Raw genomic sequence first — 17,142 nt, 5'->3', positions numbered from 1 at the left:
TTTAAGTTTGTTTTTAAAAAATATTTTCAATTTCAACAATTATTTTCTACTCTAGTAAAAATAAAAGAAATTTTTCAAAAACATTTTTCATTCATAAATCAAACACTAAAAATCTTTTTCGAAAAATATTTTCTACTCACCAACCAAACTTGAGAAAATAAGTCAAAAATCAACTTGTTTTCGAAAACATTTTCTAGGAAAACATTTTCCTTCATACCAAACACACCCTATATCTATGATGTAGTACTTATTGATTTTCAATAGAAGATAGTTTTATCTTTGTTATTTCTATATTATTGTAGTTTTAAAAAATTTAATTTCAATATTATGCTAATTACCAATCCGATTATGGAGATTACTTCTTTACTTCCTCTTCTGTTTAGTTTTAGCAGCAATAAGTTATGTACGTGGAATTTCATAAATATATGATGGAACCACATTTTTGACTGTTGTCTCTTATTTCTCTCCTATTACTAGCGCTTTCTTCTTTGCTTTATATAGTTAATTACAGCTTAAGTGAAAGATAATACATATTTCTTATTTTTATCGTGTTTTATCTTTTTGAAAGTAGAATTAAAAATTCATCCTTCTTACAAAATCAACTAACAAATTTTAAAATGTGCAAGTTAAATGTGATATTAACGAATGTTTCTTTTACAGTTTGTTCCCTTTCTTTTATAGTAAAACCCCTAACAACAACAATCATAAATTAAATTCGTTGGCATTTCGGAAATAAAACTTATTATAACCTATTTGAATTGACTTTTGATTTATGATTTATAAGTCAAAACTTATAAATTAGAATTTTTAACTTTTATGACTTTTAGTTTATTTTTGCTTAAAAATTAGTGCTTATAAACACTTTTTAACTTTATTTGAACACTTCAAAACTATTTAAAAGCTATTTTCGCTTAAAAATATCTAAAATAATTCAATCTAAATGAATATTTGAGAATATATTAAGCCTTTCATTCATTTCGGACATTTAATGATCCACCCTATGGAAGTACCGAACTTTTATCTTTTTAGCATAACAAAATACTCTCTCGAGTTCAGATGAGTACAAGTGAATTATGGAATATTATATATATTTTTTAAAATAATATTTATTTTATAATCATTATTTGGGATATCAAAATAGTTAAAATCCTATTAAAAAGAAGGGTAGTTTTGCAATCAAATTAATACATATTTGAATTTTTAAAAATTCATTCATTCATTTTGAATCGTAAAAAAAGTGGAAGGTTCACTTGTATTGAACTAGAAAGAATACAACTAATGATTTAGCAAAATAAAATCTCAAAATAAATACTATGTCTAATAATACTTGTCTACTATTAACTTTACAAACTTCTTAAGAAACTATAAATAGAAGAGTGTTTTTACTATATCACCTTTTGAATATAATAAATACAATATCTTGAAAAATATAATGAGAAAATGACTATAATTAATGATAAGGGTATATTAGAAATAAAAGATAAAATTATCCGTTGATTTATATAGTAGACACGTATTGTTGGACATTCCAAAAATAATATAGTGGACAATTATTATTAGACGGAGGGGGTATGCTATAGATATTCAAGACAAAAATAGTAATTACTTCCCACTATTTCCTCCGTTTACTTCTAATTGTTATGATTTCAATTTTTAGAATTAAATTATAAAAGCGATGTATTTTTTCATTATATTGATATATAAAAAGTTATAATTGATAGTACTTTTCATATTATTTATTTAAAAACTATCGAATTAATATAATCTAATTTAAATTTGAAAATTACTTAAATTAAGCTGTGACATCACCCCAAAAAAAAAATGGACGGAAGGATATAAAATAACTTCCTCAGTTGTATCTTCAGCAACACACCATCATTCATCTTTTCCGGCGAGAATAGTCCATTCTCGCCCCGACGTTCGCCTCTGCCATTTCGTTCCGTTCTCGTCGGTGTTCGCTTTCCTCATTTCAACCAATTCTCGCTGTTGTTTGCTGCCGTTATTCCTGGTTACTTTGCTAGAAAAATGAAAGTTGATGGAGCAGAGCTGAATCTTAAGGAAATCTGGAATGAGATTGTAGAAGATCTCTCAAATAATCTGTTGAGAACTTGCGAATTTGATGAATCTAAGAAGCTGCATAAACCTACTGAAATGGAGCTGGAAAATGTAACAATGTGGCAGCAACTGCCGGATGAAATTTGGCGCGATATTCTACTTAGGGTTAGTACTCTGGATAAACTGAGAAGTGCAGACAAGGTGTGTGCTTGTGGAGACGCTTGTTGAAGGAGCCATTTAGCTGGAACATGATCGATTTGAGAGATTCAAGGTGCATTCCCCTCAAAATATGAAAACATTTTTTCATGTTGCTGTGGATCGTAGCCGAGGCGAATGTACTGAACTTTACTATGCATTTTGTGGGTCAAATGATCTGGCATATTTAGTGGAAAGGTATAATCTGAACTTCTATTTATTGATTGGGAAGACAAAATAATATAAATTTGCATTGAGTGATTGCATGTATTGAATAATGTATATAGCTTTCCCGAGTAAAGAAGTGAATAGGAGCTGACAGCTAAAGAGCCAGCTAGAATAGGCAGTTATAAGGGATTAGTTAGTTTGGTAATTAACGGTAGTTAAAAGGTGGTTAATTGAACTATATATTTTGCCAAATTATATATATATATATAGAGATGAAAGTGTTGTATTCTGTTCATGATTGATATTTTGCCAAATTATATATATATATATATATATAAATGAAAGTGTTGTATTCAGTTCATGATTGATGTAATAAGAATTGATCTTCTCCTTCCAGTTTTCCTGTTCTCTTTACAATGAGCTTCCTTTTCATTGCTCCAACTACTGTTTTGGCACTAATATATTTTTACTAACTTTATTCTACAGGTGCAAAGGGTTAAAAAGGTTGTGGCTTAGGGGTTGGGCAGGAGATTGGGGTATTCCTATCTATTCTTGTCTGATCAAAGTGGCTCCAAGATTGTACCACTTGGAGGAGCTGATTCTCCAAGATTGTTTTACCAATTGAGGCTTTAGGTGTACACTGTCCCAGATTGACATCGTTCTTCCTGAGTCATTTCGATGTTATGGAGTTTGAGACCGAGGAAGAGAAGAATGAGGATGCTTTGGCTATTGCAGCCCACTTGCCTTTACTATGCCAACTTCAACTTATCGGCAATGCTTTGACTGTCTGGGGACTTGAGGCAGTTTTGGTGGGTTGTCCTAACTTCAAGTCCCTCGATTTGCGTAGATGTCTTGGTCTTGACCTTTCGGGACCTATTGGAGATAGGTGTAGAAGAATGGCGGACTTTCGACATCCTTTTGACTCGATGAGTGATTTCATGTTTCTGGTTTAGAGGGGTTGTTGTTGTTTTGTCGAGGGATTTATACATGCCATAGATGAATTCTTTCGAAGCCCATCTAAACACTCTTATTGTATAGTTGAACACTGTTGAATACTCTTTTTGCATCATTTGTCACCTTTTAGCCATCTTCTTGTATGTAATATGCACTTGCTTAAACTTGTCAGAGGAAATTTCTTGCATCATTTCACACTTACGACGACATTGAGCTACTTCATTGTTTGTACTTCTTTGCTGAGTTTATATAGCGCCTTGATCGATCTATTGTGTTTCTCCAAATCTTGATTTGAGTGGTGATTGTTAATGGTAATTTTGTATTTTTTTTTATTCTGAATTATATTAGGGATTTCTCCTCGTGGTATTCTTGGATCAGAATTCAAAGTCTCTAGTGTTAGGATTTCTCTCAGATGTTCTCATTTAAATCCTATAAGGATCCAGTCTCTATTAGAGCATGCATGTCTACTCTGTTCCGGAAGTGTATGGAGGTGGTTCAGTTGAGCAATAGAATTCTGATCATGAGCAACTAATGAAAGTGTAAACTTTCTTTTGACATTTATATGAATGTGCTTGTGAATGTTTTACTATTTTTATTATTACAGGAACAAGTGATGTGCATCATAAATGTTAAGGTAGGACCTGTTTTCGTTCTCTTGGAAAATATAGATTAGTGTCGTGGCTTGCTTGAATAGGCAGAAGTTGTACCTGCAATGTGATCTTGCCCTGTTTTATATTTGAAATGTCACTTTTTAAGTTCTAATCCTTTTTATCTTTGCTTTAAATGTTATACACATTGATGCTTCAGTAGTCAGTCAGTTTATAAGAGGAGTTAAGGAAGCAGAACTTACCTTGCATGTAACTACATAAGGATGACAAATTTGCACCTATATCTGTCATGTTAGCTTCTGAGACACTGAGATTACTAAGAGACATTACATAAGAGTTCTGTTATAAGTTCATCATGGACAAATGTACATCCCACTTTGACTGATGAGCTTGAGAAAGAAGCAGCTACAATATGGATTAGTGACATGCTTGCTCTAGCACTACAAGTTGATCATACACCACAAATATTTTTTATTTTCAAGCAATTCTCTGTATATAAAATCTCTGTAAGTGTGAAGGTCTCTAGCTTAACTTTTCTGTTAACTAGTGATTGGGGAAGGATCGGGTGTCTTACTCTTAGGAGAACTTGAACAGGCAAAGGTATGCTTCCACTTAACCAATATGCATCTGATTTTGTGGAGTTATTTTGATCCATTCAGAAGGTAGTCAATTTGATTGTAGCTGTGTTGTGTTTTTTTTCCTGATAAACTCACAGAAGAGAAAGGCTAAAATATGTACCAAAATAATAAAAGCTAGTACATGAAATATTTTTTATACATTTTTATTGTTAACATACATAAATATTTGTATGAAAATTCAGTTCTAATACAAATATACTACAGAGAAGGAATTTTTATGAGGAAATCGAAAATCAAATGGATTTTGCTGTGAATATAGTGCGTTTGAAAATTGGAGGAAATGTGAGAGAAGGAGAAAAATATATATTTTTGATAAGAGTAAATTTCGGATATTAAAAAGGAATAAATACAAAATAAAACTGTTTAACTGTATATACCTTTTAATAAATAGGCTATAAAAGGTGAAGTGTGTTATAATTGGTAAGTTTATAGGGTAATATAAGTAAATATTTAATAATATTGTTTTTATAGTATTGATCCCACGTAATTTTCCCTTTTCGAAATCCTATACGAAAAGGAATAGTAAACCTAATCAAATTAGGAACTAACGCGCACACAACTATAAAAGGGACTCAACACACTCACTTTTTCATACTTATTTTCTTTGTCAATCTCCTCTCTTTTTTTTCCTTCCCTTTTTGTGGCATGGAAGAAAGCCTAGAGTACCAAAAGAAGAGTTGGATTGCTCTAAAAAAGAGCATAAATGGGCTGCTCAATAAAATCAATAAAGCCAACATAAAACACATCATTCCTGAATTGTTTGAAGAGAATTTAATTCGTGGTAAGGGCTTGTTTTGCAGATCAATTATGAAATCACAATTGAATTCTGCTATTTTCACAGATGTTTTTGCAGCATTGATAGCCGTTGTTAACACAAAATTCCCACAAATTGGTGAACTTCTGTGTAAGAGGATCATTCTGCAATTGCGGAGGGCCTATAACAATAATAATAAACCTCAGATGTTAGCATCTGTAAAATTTATTGGTCATCTTGTCAATCAGCAAGTTGTTCACGAACTTGTGGCTTTGGAATTAGTTACTCTTTTACTCGAGAAACCTACTGATGATAGTGTTGATGTTGCCGTTGGTTTCGTTAAGGAATGTGGTTCGATGCTTCAGGATCTGTGTCCCTTAGGGTTGCACGCTATTTTTGAGAGATTCAGAGGAATACTTCATGAAGGAGAAATAGATAAAAGGGTTCAGTTCTTAATTGAAGACCTTTTTGCATTGCGGAAACACAAGTTTCAGCCAGCTGTTCCTCCAGAACTTGACCTTGTTGAGGAGGAAGATCGATTAACACATGAAATCTCTCTCGGAGACAAAGTGGACGAGCAAATTGAATTGGATGTTTTCAAGCCGGATCCTAATTTTGTTGAAAATGAAAATAAGTATGAACAACTACAGAAGAGGATTCTAGGTGGTGGTGATCAGGACGAAGATTCTGAGGATGACGACGAATCTAAGGACGAGGACGAGCAACAGATGGAAATTGAAGATGAGACAGAGACAAACTTGATCAATCTTCGGAGGACGATTTACTTAACGATTATGTCAAGTGCTGAGTTTGAAGAAGCAGGGCACAAGCTGTTGAAAATCAGACTAGAGCCTGGTCAGGAGATGGAGTTATGCATAATGTTATTGGAGTGCTGCAGTCAGGAGAAGACTTCTCTCCATTACTATGCACTTCTGGGGCAGCGGCTATGCATGATCAACAAAGTTCACCAGAAGAATTTTGAGAAATCATTCATGCAACAATACTCGATGATCCACCAACTTGAAACTAATAAACTGCGTAATGTGGCAAAGTTTTTTGCTCATTTACTAGGCACTGATGCACTGCCTTGGCATGTTTTGGCTTATTTAAGATTGACAGAAGAGGATACTACATCTTCTTCTCGTATATTCATCAAAAATTTATTCCAGGAGTTGTCAGGGCACCTTGGCATCCGTATGCTGAATGAGCGTCTTAGTGACCCCTCTATGCAAGAGTTGTTTGAGTCAATATTTCCAAAGGATAGTCCTAAAAATATGAGGTTTGCTATCAACTTCTTCACATCCATTGGTCTGGGTGGGATAACTGAAAATCTGCGAGACTATCTGAAGAACATGCCAAGGCTTATCTTGCAGCAAGACAAACGTGTTTCCAGATCAAGTGAATCAGTTGATGATCGTCCAAGGAAGAGGAGGAGAAGTTAGGTAGTAAATTGCTTTTAAAGTTCTAATATGTGCCAATTGGAATTTTTTTTTACTTTTTTGGGTTCTGAGTTCTATTATTTCTCTCTGTTTTGGAGGTTAGATGCTCTTTGATTTCTTTCTTTATGTACATATACTGTTAATGAGAATGAGTACAACAAACATGTATTGATCTTTTAGGAAATCAACGAGTTACATTGGTCTAGAAGAACTGTACAAATATTCATTGATGATACTGTCAAAAAACTGAGACGTGATTATTTTCAGCAACAATATATGTTGAATGGTAATGGACATGTTACATAAACTGAACTGTTACTGCTTGATTAAAATTTCAAACTCATACCATTTGATTTTGAATGTCAATTGTAACACGAAATTAGCCGTGAATTCAGCTCCTTCCTCGTTTAGGACAGTAGTCAAAAGCAAAATCCTTATCCTCAAAACATGCACTATGTTATATAAACATGCAGGATGCAGGGGAGACATCAAATATCACATTATATTAAAACCAAAAGCAAATTAATTAATGGCACAAGTGGTTAGTACTGAGATGATAGTCATTGCTGTGATAGCAGTAATGTCCATACTAAGTGCACATAAAGGTGCAGTCAAGTCATTGTTGTCGCTTGTAATGCAGCTTTAAATATACCATTGCACAAAAAAAAGATAACAATTGTGTAGATCATTTCACCTATGTAATATGCCTTGTCAATATTTCTTTGGGTGAGTTGAGACAGGTACTTACCATATGTGGGCACATATCTCATACTCATTGCATTGATTCTTGGCTAATGATCAATGTAATTTGCCCTCTCGGTAGAATTCATGTGCCTACTAACATTGGGTATTTGTAACTCCCCACTAGAATGTGTAACAGGTAGTAGTATTTGTAAATCTATATTTGATGAGGTTGGTTTTCACAAAATTGTCACTCACAAGTTGTCATTTTTCTCCCTGCAGACATACTATGTATGTGAAATCAGTCGAGGGAATTTTCCAATTGGCTTAACTACCTTTTGGTCATATTAGAACATGTTAAGAAGAATTACAACACTAAGAGCAATTTACTTTTCTTTTTTATTTTGTGTTTATTCTTTTTACTTTTCTACCAAGTTCCCAAAAAATATCTACTTTTCTCTTTCTCTTAAATTTCTTCCGATTTTCAAATACACTATTTTCACCACAAAATCCATTTGATTTTCGATTTCCCTCTTAAAAAATTCCTTTCTCTGTAGTATATTTGTATGAGAACAGAATTTTCATACAAATATTTATGTATGTTAACAATAAAAATATCCTCTCTTCTAGTATATCCACTAACATGTTATATATGATGAAATACAAAATTCCATGTACTAGCTTTTATTATTGTGTTTATATACAATTAATATAGTTGCCCTGCGTTATTACAACATGAAAACAACTCATGTTTGTTCATTCACGACATCAAATAAATAAAAAATCTAGCAATTTGACATTTAGCGGTTTCACTCAATAAAATATACCACTTTCGTATAATTTATGATAAAGGCTTTTGACTAGACATATTTTTATAGCCATAGCAAATAAAACAATAGTATATCACAAAGAATAAAACATATTTCTCATTTCCAAGCAGATGTGAGATGAGTTATGTATTGGCTGCTACAGTTCATACCTAAGAACAACTAACAGAAGGATGAACCGAATTTCAAAATATCTATAGAATAAAAAAGGTAGTACAGTTAGGAAAATGACTGCACACACTCGTGATCTCCGGTGCCTGCTTTCCTTTCTGATGAACTAGTGAAGATGAAAAGTTCGTTTTCTGGCTTTCGTTGGTTCAAGGGCAACTTGATGAAAATCAACACAACATTACATTCTTTAAGCATGATATGTGCAAGGATTGAATTAGACATTCTTATAAGGAGCAAATAGAATAGATGAGTTGTGTCCTCCAAAGCCAAATGAGTTGGAGAGTGCAACCTTGATATCCAAGCGCTCCTTCTTAGAGCCCACCAGCACATTCATATCCTAATATCATGTTAAGCAACATTAGAACATAGTTAACTAATTAAAGCTGATTAAGATGCAATGGCTTCTTAATCGCAACAATATTAGATAGGGAGTGCAAGCTTGTTCAAAAAGTTGAGCGCATTAATTAACCAGATACATACCAAGCCATTGTCAGGGTTCTCAAGATTGATGTTTGGATGGATCCATCCTGTATGTATGGCCTATGTATAAAAAATTCCAAATAAACATGTATTAGCAAACTTTCATATAAAAACTGAAAGCCAGTGTGCAAAGATAGTTGTTTACTCTAAGCACAAACAGACTAGTAGAAAGTGATTGTGTTCCAACTGCTCTCCTTTGGGAATGAATGCTAGATCACCTCAAGTAAAAGTACATATCAAGACGCAATTACTGCAGATACGGACTTCTTTCACAAACAGTAACTTATGTCAACCGACTAACAAGTCAATAGAAGTAGAAACTACTTCATTCTCCGACGTGTTAAAACAAACTTGCAGATTGCTTCAATACTTGGCATGACAATCTTAAAGCTTTTTTCCCCTGCGGGCATCCAGTACCAATCTATTTACCTAAGAAGGTTTTTATTCTGATGGGAAAAGCACAAAAGATCACAGTGTGGCCTAGTGGTCAATGAAGTGGGTTAAGAACCTTATGATCTCAGGTTTAAATTCCAGCAGAGACAAAAAACACTAGGTGATTTCTTCCCATCTGTACACCTAGCTTGTGCTGTCACAAAAACATATTAGATTACTAATGACTTAATGCCCACTTCAACAGCTAAAAGTTGCCTATTAAGGCCCAACAAATATGTTATGAAGCAAACCAGCAGCAAGCCATCATTCGAAGAAGTTACATTACAACAGCCAGCTATCATTTTGCTAAGTATTGACGACTCTATATATATACAACAACAATGCCTCGATTCAAAACTAGTTACGGTAATTCATAAATATTTTCTGAAATTTTATTTCCAATCATAAAAACATACCTGGTGCTTTCACTTATTAAAAAAAAAACATACCTGGTACTCATGTAATTTTCTGTCTAAATCTTTCATCCCTCTATGGGTTTAGAAGTTCATCTTAAGCTTTTATAAGGTATTTGTATGCAACTATCTTAATATTCATTACCTCTTAACTGTTGTGATGACTTCCACAGCACCAGCTACTTGTAAGAAAACACAACTTTTGTATTTTTCTGTCTAAACCTTTCATCCCTCTCTGAGTTTAAAAGTCCATATTAAGCTTGTATAAGGTATTTGTATGCAATGATCTTAAACTTTATTACCTTGACTGTTGCGATGGCTTCCACAGCACCAGCAGCCCCAAGGAGATGACCAGTCATGGACTTTGTTGAATTAATTTTAAGCTGAAAGGGAAAGAATTCATTATAAGAGAATTAGAGAGCAGTTGCTGAGAACAAGCTATATGAGTACATCTCCTAAAACAAAAATAAAGGCGTATAAGAGCATTACTTCAGGGTTCTTCCCAAAACAATGCAGAATGGCCTGATATTCGTTCAGGTCACCGGCTGGGGTTGATGCAGCATGAGCATTGATATAGTTGACATCTTCACGTTTCACCCCAGATTGAGCCAAGGCCTTTTCTATGCAGAGAACAACTCCACTTCCTATTTTGTAAAGCATATAGAAGAAATCAGTAAGAATACAAGTTTTCCATGCTTTAGAATGGCTATGTACATGATATCAAATCTGAGCTGGAATACCAGCAATACGCTGGTAATTTCCATGTATAAAATTACCTTCTGGATGTGGCTCTATCATGTGATAAGCATCAGAAGTGAAGCTTCCACCCAAAAACTCGGCATATATTTTAGCCTTTCTCTTCTGTTAGTTTATCAGAAAAAAACACAACACAGCTACAATCAAATTGATGAAACCTTCTGAATGGATCAAAGTAACTCCACATTATCAGATGCATATTTCTGCATATTGGTTTAGTGGAAGCATACCTTTGCATGTTCAAGTTCTTCTAAAAGTAAGACGCCCGATCCTTCCCCAATCACAAATCCATCACGGTCCTGCTCCATCAAGAAATGAAATGCAGCTTTAGTAGACAGCAGCAGGGATCTTTAAGAGCAAAACAAAGAAAATGGTTCCCAAGCGGAAATAACAAAGTACTAGCAAACATTACTCACAATTCGAAGATATTCTCTTTTCTTTTCCTATTTAAAGTAAAATATTTACATGTGTAGGAAGTCGCAACAAACTGTACATGTACATGTTCAAGAAGCTCATCTTTAGAAGAAACAACGCTGAAGTCCATGCTTAATCATTCACATAATGACACTTATGCTGATGATTTCAAAATACATCAAGAAATCTATTTTATGCATCAGAAAGCAGAATTTTCGTCAACAGTTGATTGAAATTTGAAACAGCTGAGAAATAGAGAAATTTGATAGCAATACCATATCCCAAGGACGTGAAGCCCTTGTTGGATCACTATTCCTCTGTGACAGGACTCCACAAGCAGTGAAACCTCCCAAGCCTGCCACCGATCACAATTTAAGGATGGAAACTTTGAGAACAAATTATAACTACATTATTCCCCAGATAGTTTTACCATATTTAACTAACCTATAGGAATAATTGCCGAATCTGACCCCCCACAAAGCATCATATCCTGAAATTTCCATGTTATGATATACAAAGTGTCATTATACTTCACATGGTCTGGAAATTACATACTTAAAACGATGGAGTAAGAGTAATTCACCCACTTACTGTTTCACCTCTAATTATATGATTTGCAGCACTTAATATACAGAAGTTACTTGTTGCACATGCAGTGGAGATTGAGTAGCTTGGACCCATCCAACCCTGCAGTTGTTTCAATCAACTTTGAATGACACAGTTCTTTCAACTATTTTTAAAATAAGGAGAAACAGTTCTTTCAATCATATTTTGATCTCATCCAATAAGTAACTTACCAAATCTATTGCAAGCATGGCAGCTCCCATATTGGATGTTGAAAAAGGTACACAGAAAGGATTCAGCTTCTTGTACGACACCTGTAAAGCCTCAATGCCATCATAGAAGACCTGATCAAAGAGCAAATAATCAATTATTTGGAGATGGAAAAAAAGAGGAATTCTAATATGCCGTAGAATGGTAAGTGGCAGCTGTGATATCATGAAAATACAATATGAACTGGAACCTCATTTGTCATTACTTGTTTATTTTTTTATGGTAACAGTATTAATTGATTTTTACAGTTAACAAGTTTTACAACTCTTCTCAAAATTATATCATCTTTCTGCTAGATGACATTCTTTGGAACAATGAATTACAAGAGCTTCTATTTTAGGGATCTCGGAATGATCATTTGGTCGCAATAGGTCATAGCCTTGGTAGACAGAGTTACCTACCTGGCACCTGTTGTTGGTGGGAGGTGGCAGGTATCCCGTGATTTAGTCGAGGTGCGCGAAAGTTGGCCCGGACACCACGGTCATAAAAAAAAAAAAATAGGTCATATATCTTAAGCAAGTTCATTTGTTACCTTCATCCCTCCAAGGGCTGAGCCAATTAGGACCCCACATCTAGCCTTATCTAATTCCTGCAATAAATCTTCTGTGATCCCACCATCTGCCAAAGCTTTCTTTCCAGCAGTAAGCATATAGAGCATGAATTTATCTGCTCTTTTCGAAAGTTTGGGTGCAACCCACCCATTAGTCGAAAATTCCTTGATTTCCCCAGCAATTCTCTGTTGCAAAGAAGACCATTGTGAAACATCTTGAAAGATATTTTGGGTAGTGAAGAATATTAGTCGAAATAGAAGATAGATAAACAGTTTGGCGTGCTAAAACAATCATGGAAAATTACACTGGGAAATTCAGAACAGTCGAAAGCCTCAATCTGACTTATACCGCTGATGCCTTCAAGAAGATTATTGTAAAACATGTCTGGATCATGACCGATTGGTGATACTACACCGACCCCGGTCACAACAACTCTTCTGTTCCTCATAAGAGGTTTCTTCTTTGCCGTGGCTTCCATTGCAGGTTGCACGGCCACAGCCACGGGTTTGCCTAGAAGTACATCAAATCAAAAAGCAGTTCATCACATTGTTGGAGTCATGCAGTTTAAACATTCTTCGAAGACATATACTAGAAATGTTTGATAGGCAAGTGAAACATATCTTGAATAATATGTATAAACAAAGATAACACGCCTTCATGTCACAAGTTCGAGTAGGTAGTTCTCTCAGTGTGCACAAATCTCATTCACATTTTCCTCACACAACACTAACATCATTCCCAAAATAATTAGCAAAAGCTCATATAGTTGTTTTGAGAATTGAGACATTTGTTATTTAAAGCATCAGTTGCAGATCTTTAGCTATTTAAATCGAAGAAATATATTTTAATTTTACTGCCTCAATACCATTTTATGTGAAGTTGTTTGACTTGACACAGAGTTAAAAAAGCTTTTGGTAAATAAGCCAAACATATACATTTGATGGGAAAAGAAAATACTTTTTTGGCGTGGTGACAAACAATTTATGAATTAAAAGAACCAAACCCAGAAACGTTTCGAGTTGTATTGCAATTCATTATTCAGTTCAAATTTCGCAGTTTGCGCTATTTCACATCCATAGTCACATACTAAAGACATAGAATATACCCAAAATCCAATGGATCGATTAAGTCGATCCACAAATCGTTAAGACAATAAGCTACCAAATACAGTTCATCACACTAATGAAGATTATATCAATAAGCCTTTGATTAAGTAAAATTACCAGAATGAGCAGCAGAACTCATTCTCCTCTGCCTTCGATTCAATGGCACCTGCTTAAACCCAAATACAGAAAACGCATTTTCGGCAAATAAAGACGAAAAAGAAGCAGACAATCCCTCGGATTTATAATACTCCTCACAGGGCTCAAAACCAAAACAAGTATGCCAAGAACTGTTCATTACAGAACCATTCATCAAGCTCCCACTGTTGCACTTGGTAATCGCTTTTCTTCTCCTACCAGACCTACCCATCAACTTGGAAGACTGAAAATTAGAAGCAGGCTTCCAAAATTGATCCTTTTCGCTGGATACAGACATGCAAGCTGCTACGAGCCATGTACATAGTGGAGAGGCCACAGAAGAAGCCACCATTTGTGAAAACAGTCAAATTAGAGCATAAAAACAGTGACCCAGATGTGAAATTGGATGACAAGCTGGAAAAATGGTAATCGAAAGTGCCCTTAATGAATTGGATCAAAAATGAAGATGGTATTATAGGAAGGTGCCATGAAAGTTCGAGGGGACCATCAAGTTGTATTTCAAACAGTAAACTTCTTCAGGGCAGAGCAGAGAGGAAGTTAAGTGAATAAAAATAGGCATTGTTAAACAATTACGTGTGATTTCAAAATTACGCTTCCAAATCTCCAAGTGTTGACTTTGAAGGTGCCATCCGTCGTGGGCTTGGCCCAAATCTGCACCCTAATAAATAATAATATTTCCAATAGTAAGCAACCACCTTTCTACCTCCCTCCATTTGAAAATTATGTTGGCATTTGGCCAGAGTTTAAATATATTAGTAATTTATAAAATTATAGTTGCATTGCATATTTGATTTTACTTTTTTGCAAAAAGGAGAAAGATAATGCTTTATTTGGAATTATGAAAATTAAGTTGGAGAATAGATTTGGAATACTTCTTCAAAATTAAAATCTAATTTCAAATTGAATTTGAAATTTTTATAAATACAAACAATAATTTTATAAGAAAGTGAAAAATTATTTCAAAAAACATGCATAATTCTGATGACGAAGCACCTTTTATATAATCAGAAAATAAATCTAAGTGAATCTTTAAGATTTGTACCGTCCATTTTTTAATAGAAGAGGGGGGAAAGTGTGAATTGATCCCTATTTCTTCAATTAAATAACATAGCATTCAATCAAATACATTATTTAGTTCTTATAAATAAGTATCCGTAGATAATATTAGATTAATTTTAAAAATATATATACTTAAAATATTTTATTTATAAAAAGAATCATGAATTCACGGTGCCAAAAAAAAAATAGGCTATAGATCCGCCCCGCAAGCTTCACTACTAGTGTCGGCCCACTCTACCGTCCTAGAAATTTAGAAAAGGAGTGGTTAATGCATAAGCCGCAAAGTCCCAGAGACAGAGACACTCACATTTGTTCTTTGCTTTGCACGCTTGACTAATTCAATCAAATTGTTTGGTAGTTGCCAATGTCAATTTGATGCAGCTCCACAAGCAGCACTTCACATAAATGTTTAGCCCCAGTATCTCTAAATTTCCTCGGTGTTCAGTACTTTATTTGGGTCCGACTACTTCATATTCTTACTGAGAAGTCTTATTTCGAAGAGTAAAACACTCACAATCAAAAGTAATTTCATATGATAAGTAATTACTTATCACTCTATCACGAAGATTAATTTGCTAATACCTTTGGGTTGCAGGAGAGAAAGGGTAGGTAAATATGATGAGGACAGAAAAATGAAAGGAATTTTGATGTTTTTTGGAATGGTATATTCTTTTAAACCGCGCATATGTCTCGGCCATTACCTGCGTAACGACAAGTGAAGTCCTATTCTGACTTCGATTAATTTATTCTGTGCCCGGCTTTATCATGTGCTTATTGTGAAGATAGTTTTCAGATCTTTGCGGAAAATTCCTTTGAAGAGTTCACTAGTAATAAGGATGGCTCAATTGGTTTGGAGGGTGATTATCCACACGGATGATCTGGGATCGATCTTCCTCAATGTCTTCTGAGTTGAGTATGTCGCATAGGGTTTGCCTAGTGTGGTTTACATTCCTTGCGTGGTTACCCAGTGCGCACAAAGTGCTCACCACAGAATAGTAATTGCGGGTTATCCTGAAATTTCAAAAAAAATAAAAATAAGGGTATGTCATTCGATTTTTCAATTTTAAAAAAAATGATATTCAGTTTGTAATAAGATAAATTTTGTTTGTTTTGATTTTATTTTTATTTTTGGGGTTTGGTTTTTCGGTTTGTTAGTTGTGTCCAATGAGATAAGGCAGATCTAATTTATATAGTCGAATAATAATATATTTGAATGACGAAAAAAAGATAACTATTATAAAAAGTGAGAAGTAGTAATGTCAACAACTTCACTTTGACAGTTGAACTATGAGTTGTTCTAATTGAGCATTTGAACACATGAGATAAAGTGTTCTTATTAAATATTTTTAATTTACATTTTGAAAAAACTTTTAGACGTGATCTCAAATGTTCATTTTATAGATAAGTATATAAATCGTTCTTAACTGGTACAAGCATAAGATTTTATGAGTTATTGAGACTAATTCATATAATTAAATGAAGTAGCATACTTTAAGTGGTTAATTAACTTCCATTTGAGAAAACACAAAAAAAAATTCGAAATTTGAACCAAAAATGTTTTAGGAACACTTATCATTTAATGCAAAATTCATAGGTTAGTATTATTTAATGCTAGTTAATTTCTTTACTGATTAAATATATACCATGAATCAAATGTGATTTTTAAAATTTTATTTATAAGAAACTAATGTACATATAAGTTAATTAAAAATTCTATGACAATGACCACTTTTCATTTTTTAAAATATGTGAGTTGAGAAGTTGCTATTTGTTTCAATTATGTGAGTTGAGAAGATCAACAGAAAGTATTTTGGGCATCTTACATAAATCTCATTACTTTAGATTTCAATTACTAGGATTTTCTATAGTTTGTAATATTACTTTTTATACCATATTTTAGTCTCAAGATACATGTATCATTGATGGCGAGATACATGTATCCAACCATTTTAATTGCTGAGATACACGATTTATTAATTTGAATTAATGGGGTTGTAACTTATTTCCTTAATTAAAGGATTAATTGCTGACTAATTAACAACTCAACAAATTTACAGGATCTTGGGTATCATCTCTAACAAATATTCCTAAAATAACGAAATCATAAACCTAATTAATCTTGTTATTGTACTCTTCATCTTCTTCATCGGCTTGAATCATTAATGGGCGAGATACATGTATCCAACAATTTTTAAAGTTGAGATACACGATTTATTAATTTGAATTAACATCTTCATCTTCTTCATCAGCTTGAATCATTAATGACAAGATACATGTATCCAAGTCGAGATACACGATTTATTAATTTGGATTAACCTCTTCATCTCTTCTTCATCAGCTTGAATCATTAATGACAAGATACATGTATCCAAGTCGAGATACACGATTTATTAATTTGGGTTAACCTCTTCATTTTCTTCATTGGTTTTAATCATTAACAGCGAGATACAT

At 33.7% G+C, this 17,142-nt stretch overlaps 2 protein-coding genes and 1 long non-coding RNA gene across 4 annotated transcripts; 2 read left to right on the top strand and 1 right to left on the bottom strand.

Moving 5' to 3' along the window:
- The first annotated feature begins 1,889 nt into the window (after positions 1-1,889).
- Positions 1,890-4,596, top strand: LOC107059787 (uncharacterized). Its single transcript, XR_001472935.1, has 2 exons — positions 1,890-2,448; positions 2,905-4,596. It is a non-coding gene; the product is annotated as an uncharacterized lncRNA (long non-coding RNA).
- A 219-nt stretch (positions 4,597-4,815) lies between these two features.
- Positions 4,816-6,830, top strand: LOC102602792 (pre-mRNA-splicing factor CWC22 homolog). 2 transcript variants are annotated; one of them, XM_015306735.1, is made up of 2 exons: positions 4,817-5,623; positions 5,717-6,830. In XM_015306735.1, the coding sequence occupies exons 1-2, from the start codon at positions 5,264-5,266 to the stop codon at positions 6,812-6,814; spliced, it is 1,458 nt and encodes a 485-aa protein (XP_015162221.1). In that variant the 5' UTR covers positions 4,817-5,263; the 3' UTR covers positions 6,815-6,830. The 2 variants fall into 2 exon arrangements, with proteins under 2 accessions (XP_006342939.1, XP_015162221.1); XM_006342877.2 differs by having other exon boundaries at positions 4,816-6,830.
- A 1,550-nt stretch (positions 6,831-8,380) lies between these two features.
- Positions 8,381-15,320, bottom strand: LOC102602451 (3-oxoacyl-[acyl-carrier-protein] synthase II, chloroplastic-like). The gene is made up of 14 exons (XM_015306734.1): positions 14,999-15,320; positions 13,594-14,290; positions 12,675-12,880; positions 12,352-12,555; positions 11,783-11,893; positions 11,577-11,672; positions 11,430-11,475; positions 11,261-11,340; positions 10,802-10,870; positions 10,592-10,676; positions 10,305-10,459; positions 10,118-10,198; positions 8,971-9,030; positions 8,381-8,827 (listed from the first exon to the last, which is right to left on the bottom strand). The coding sequence occupies exons 2-14, from the start codon at positions 13,961-13,963 to the stop codon at positions 8,705-8,707; spliced, it is 1,686 nt and encodes a 561-aa protein (XP_015162220.1). The 5' UTR covers positions 13,964-14,290; positions 14,999-15,320; the 3' UTR covers positions 8,381-8,704.
- Positions 15,321-17,142: the final 1,822 nt, after the last annotated feature.

The sequence above is a fragment of the Solanum tuberosum genome, unplaced genomic scaffold, assembly GCF_000226075.1.
Source record: "Solanum tuberosum cultivar DM 1-3 516 R44 unplaced genomic scaffold, SolTub_3.0 scf00040, whole genome shotgun sequence".
In the NCBI taxonomy this organism is placed as follows: Eukaryota; Viridiplantae; Streptophyta; class Magnoliopsida; order Solanales; family Solanaceae; genus Solanum; species Solanum tuberosum.
Note: the sequence above shows the minus strand (reverse complement) of the source record. Positions and strands in the feature narration are given on the sequence as shown.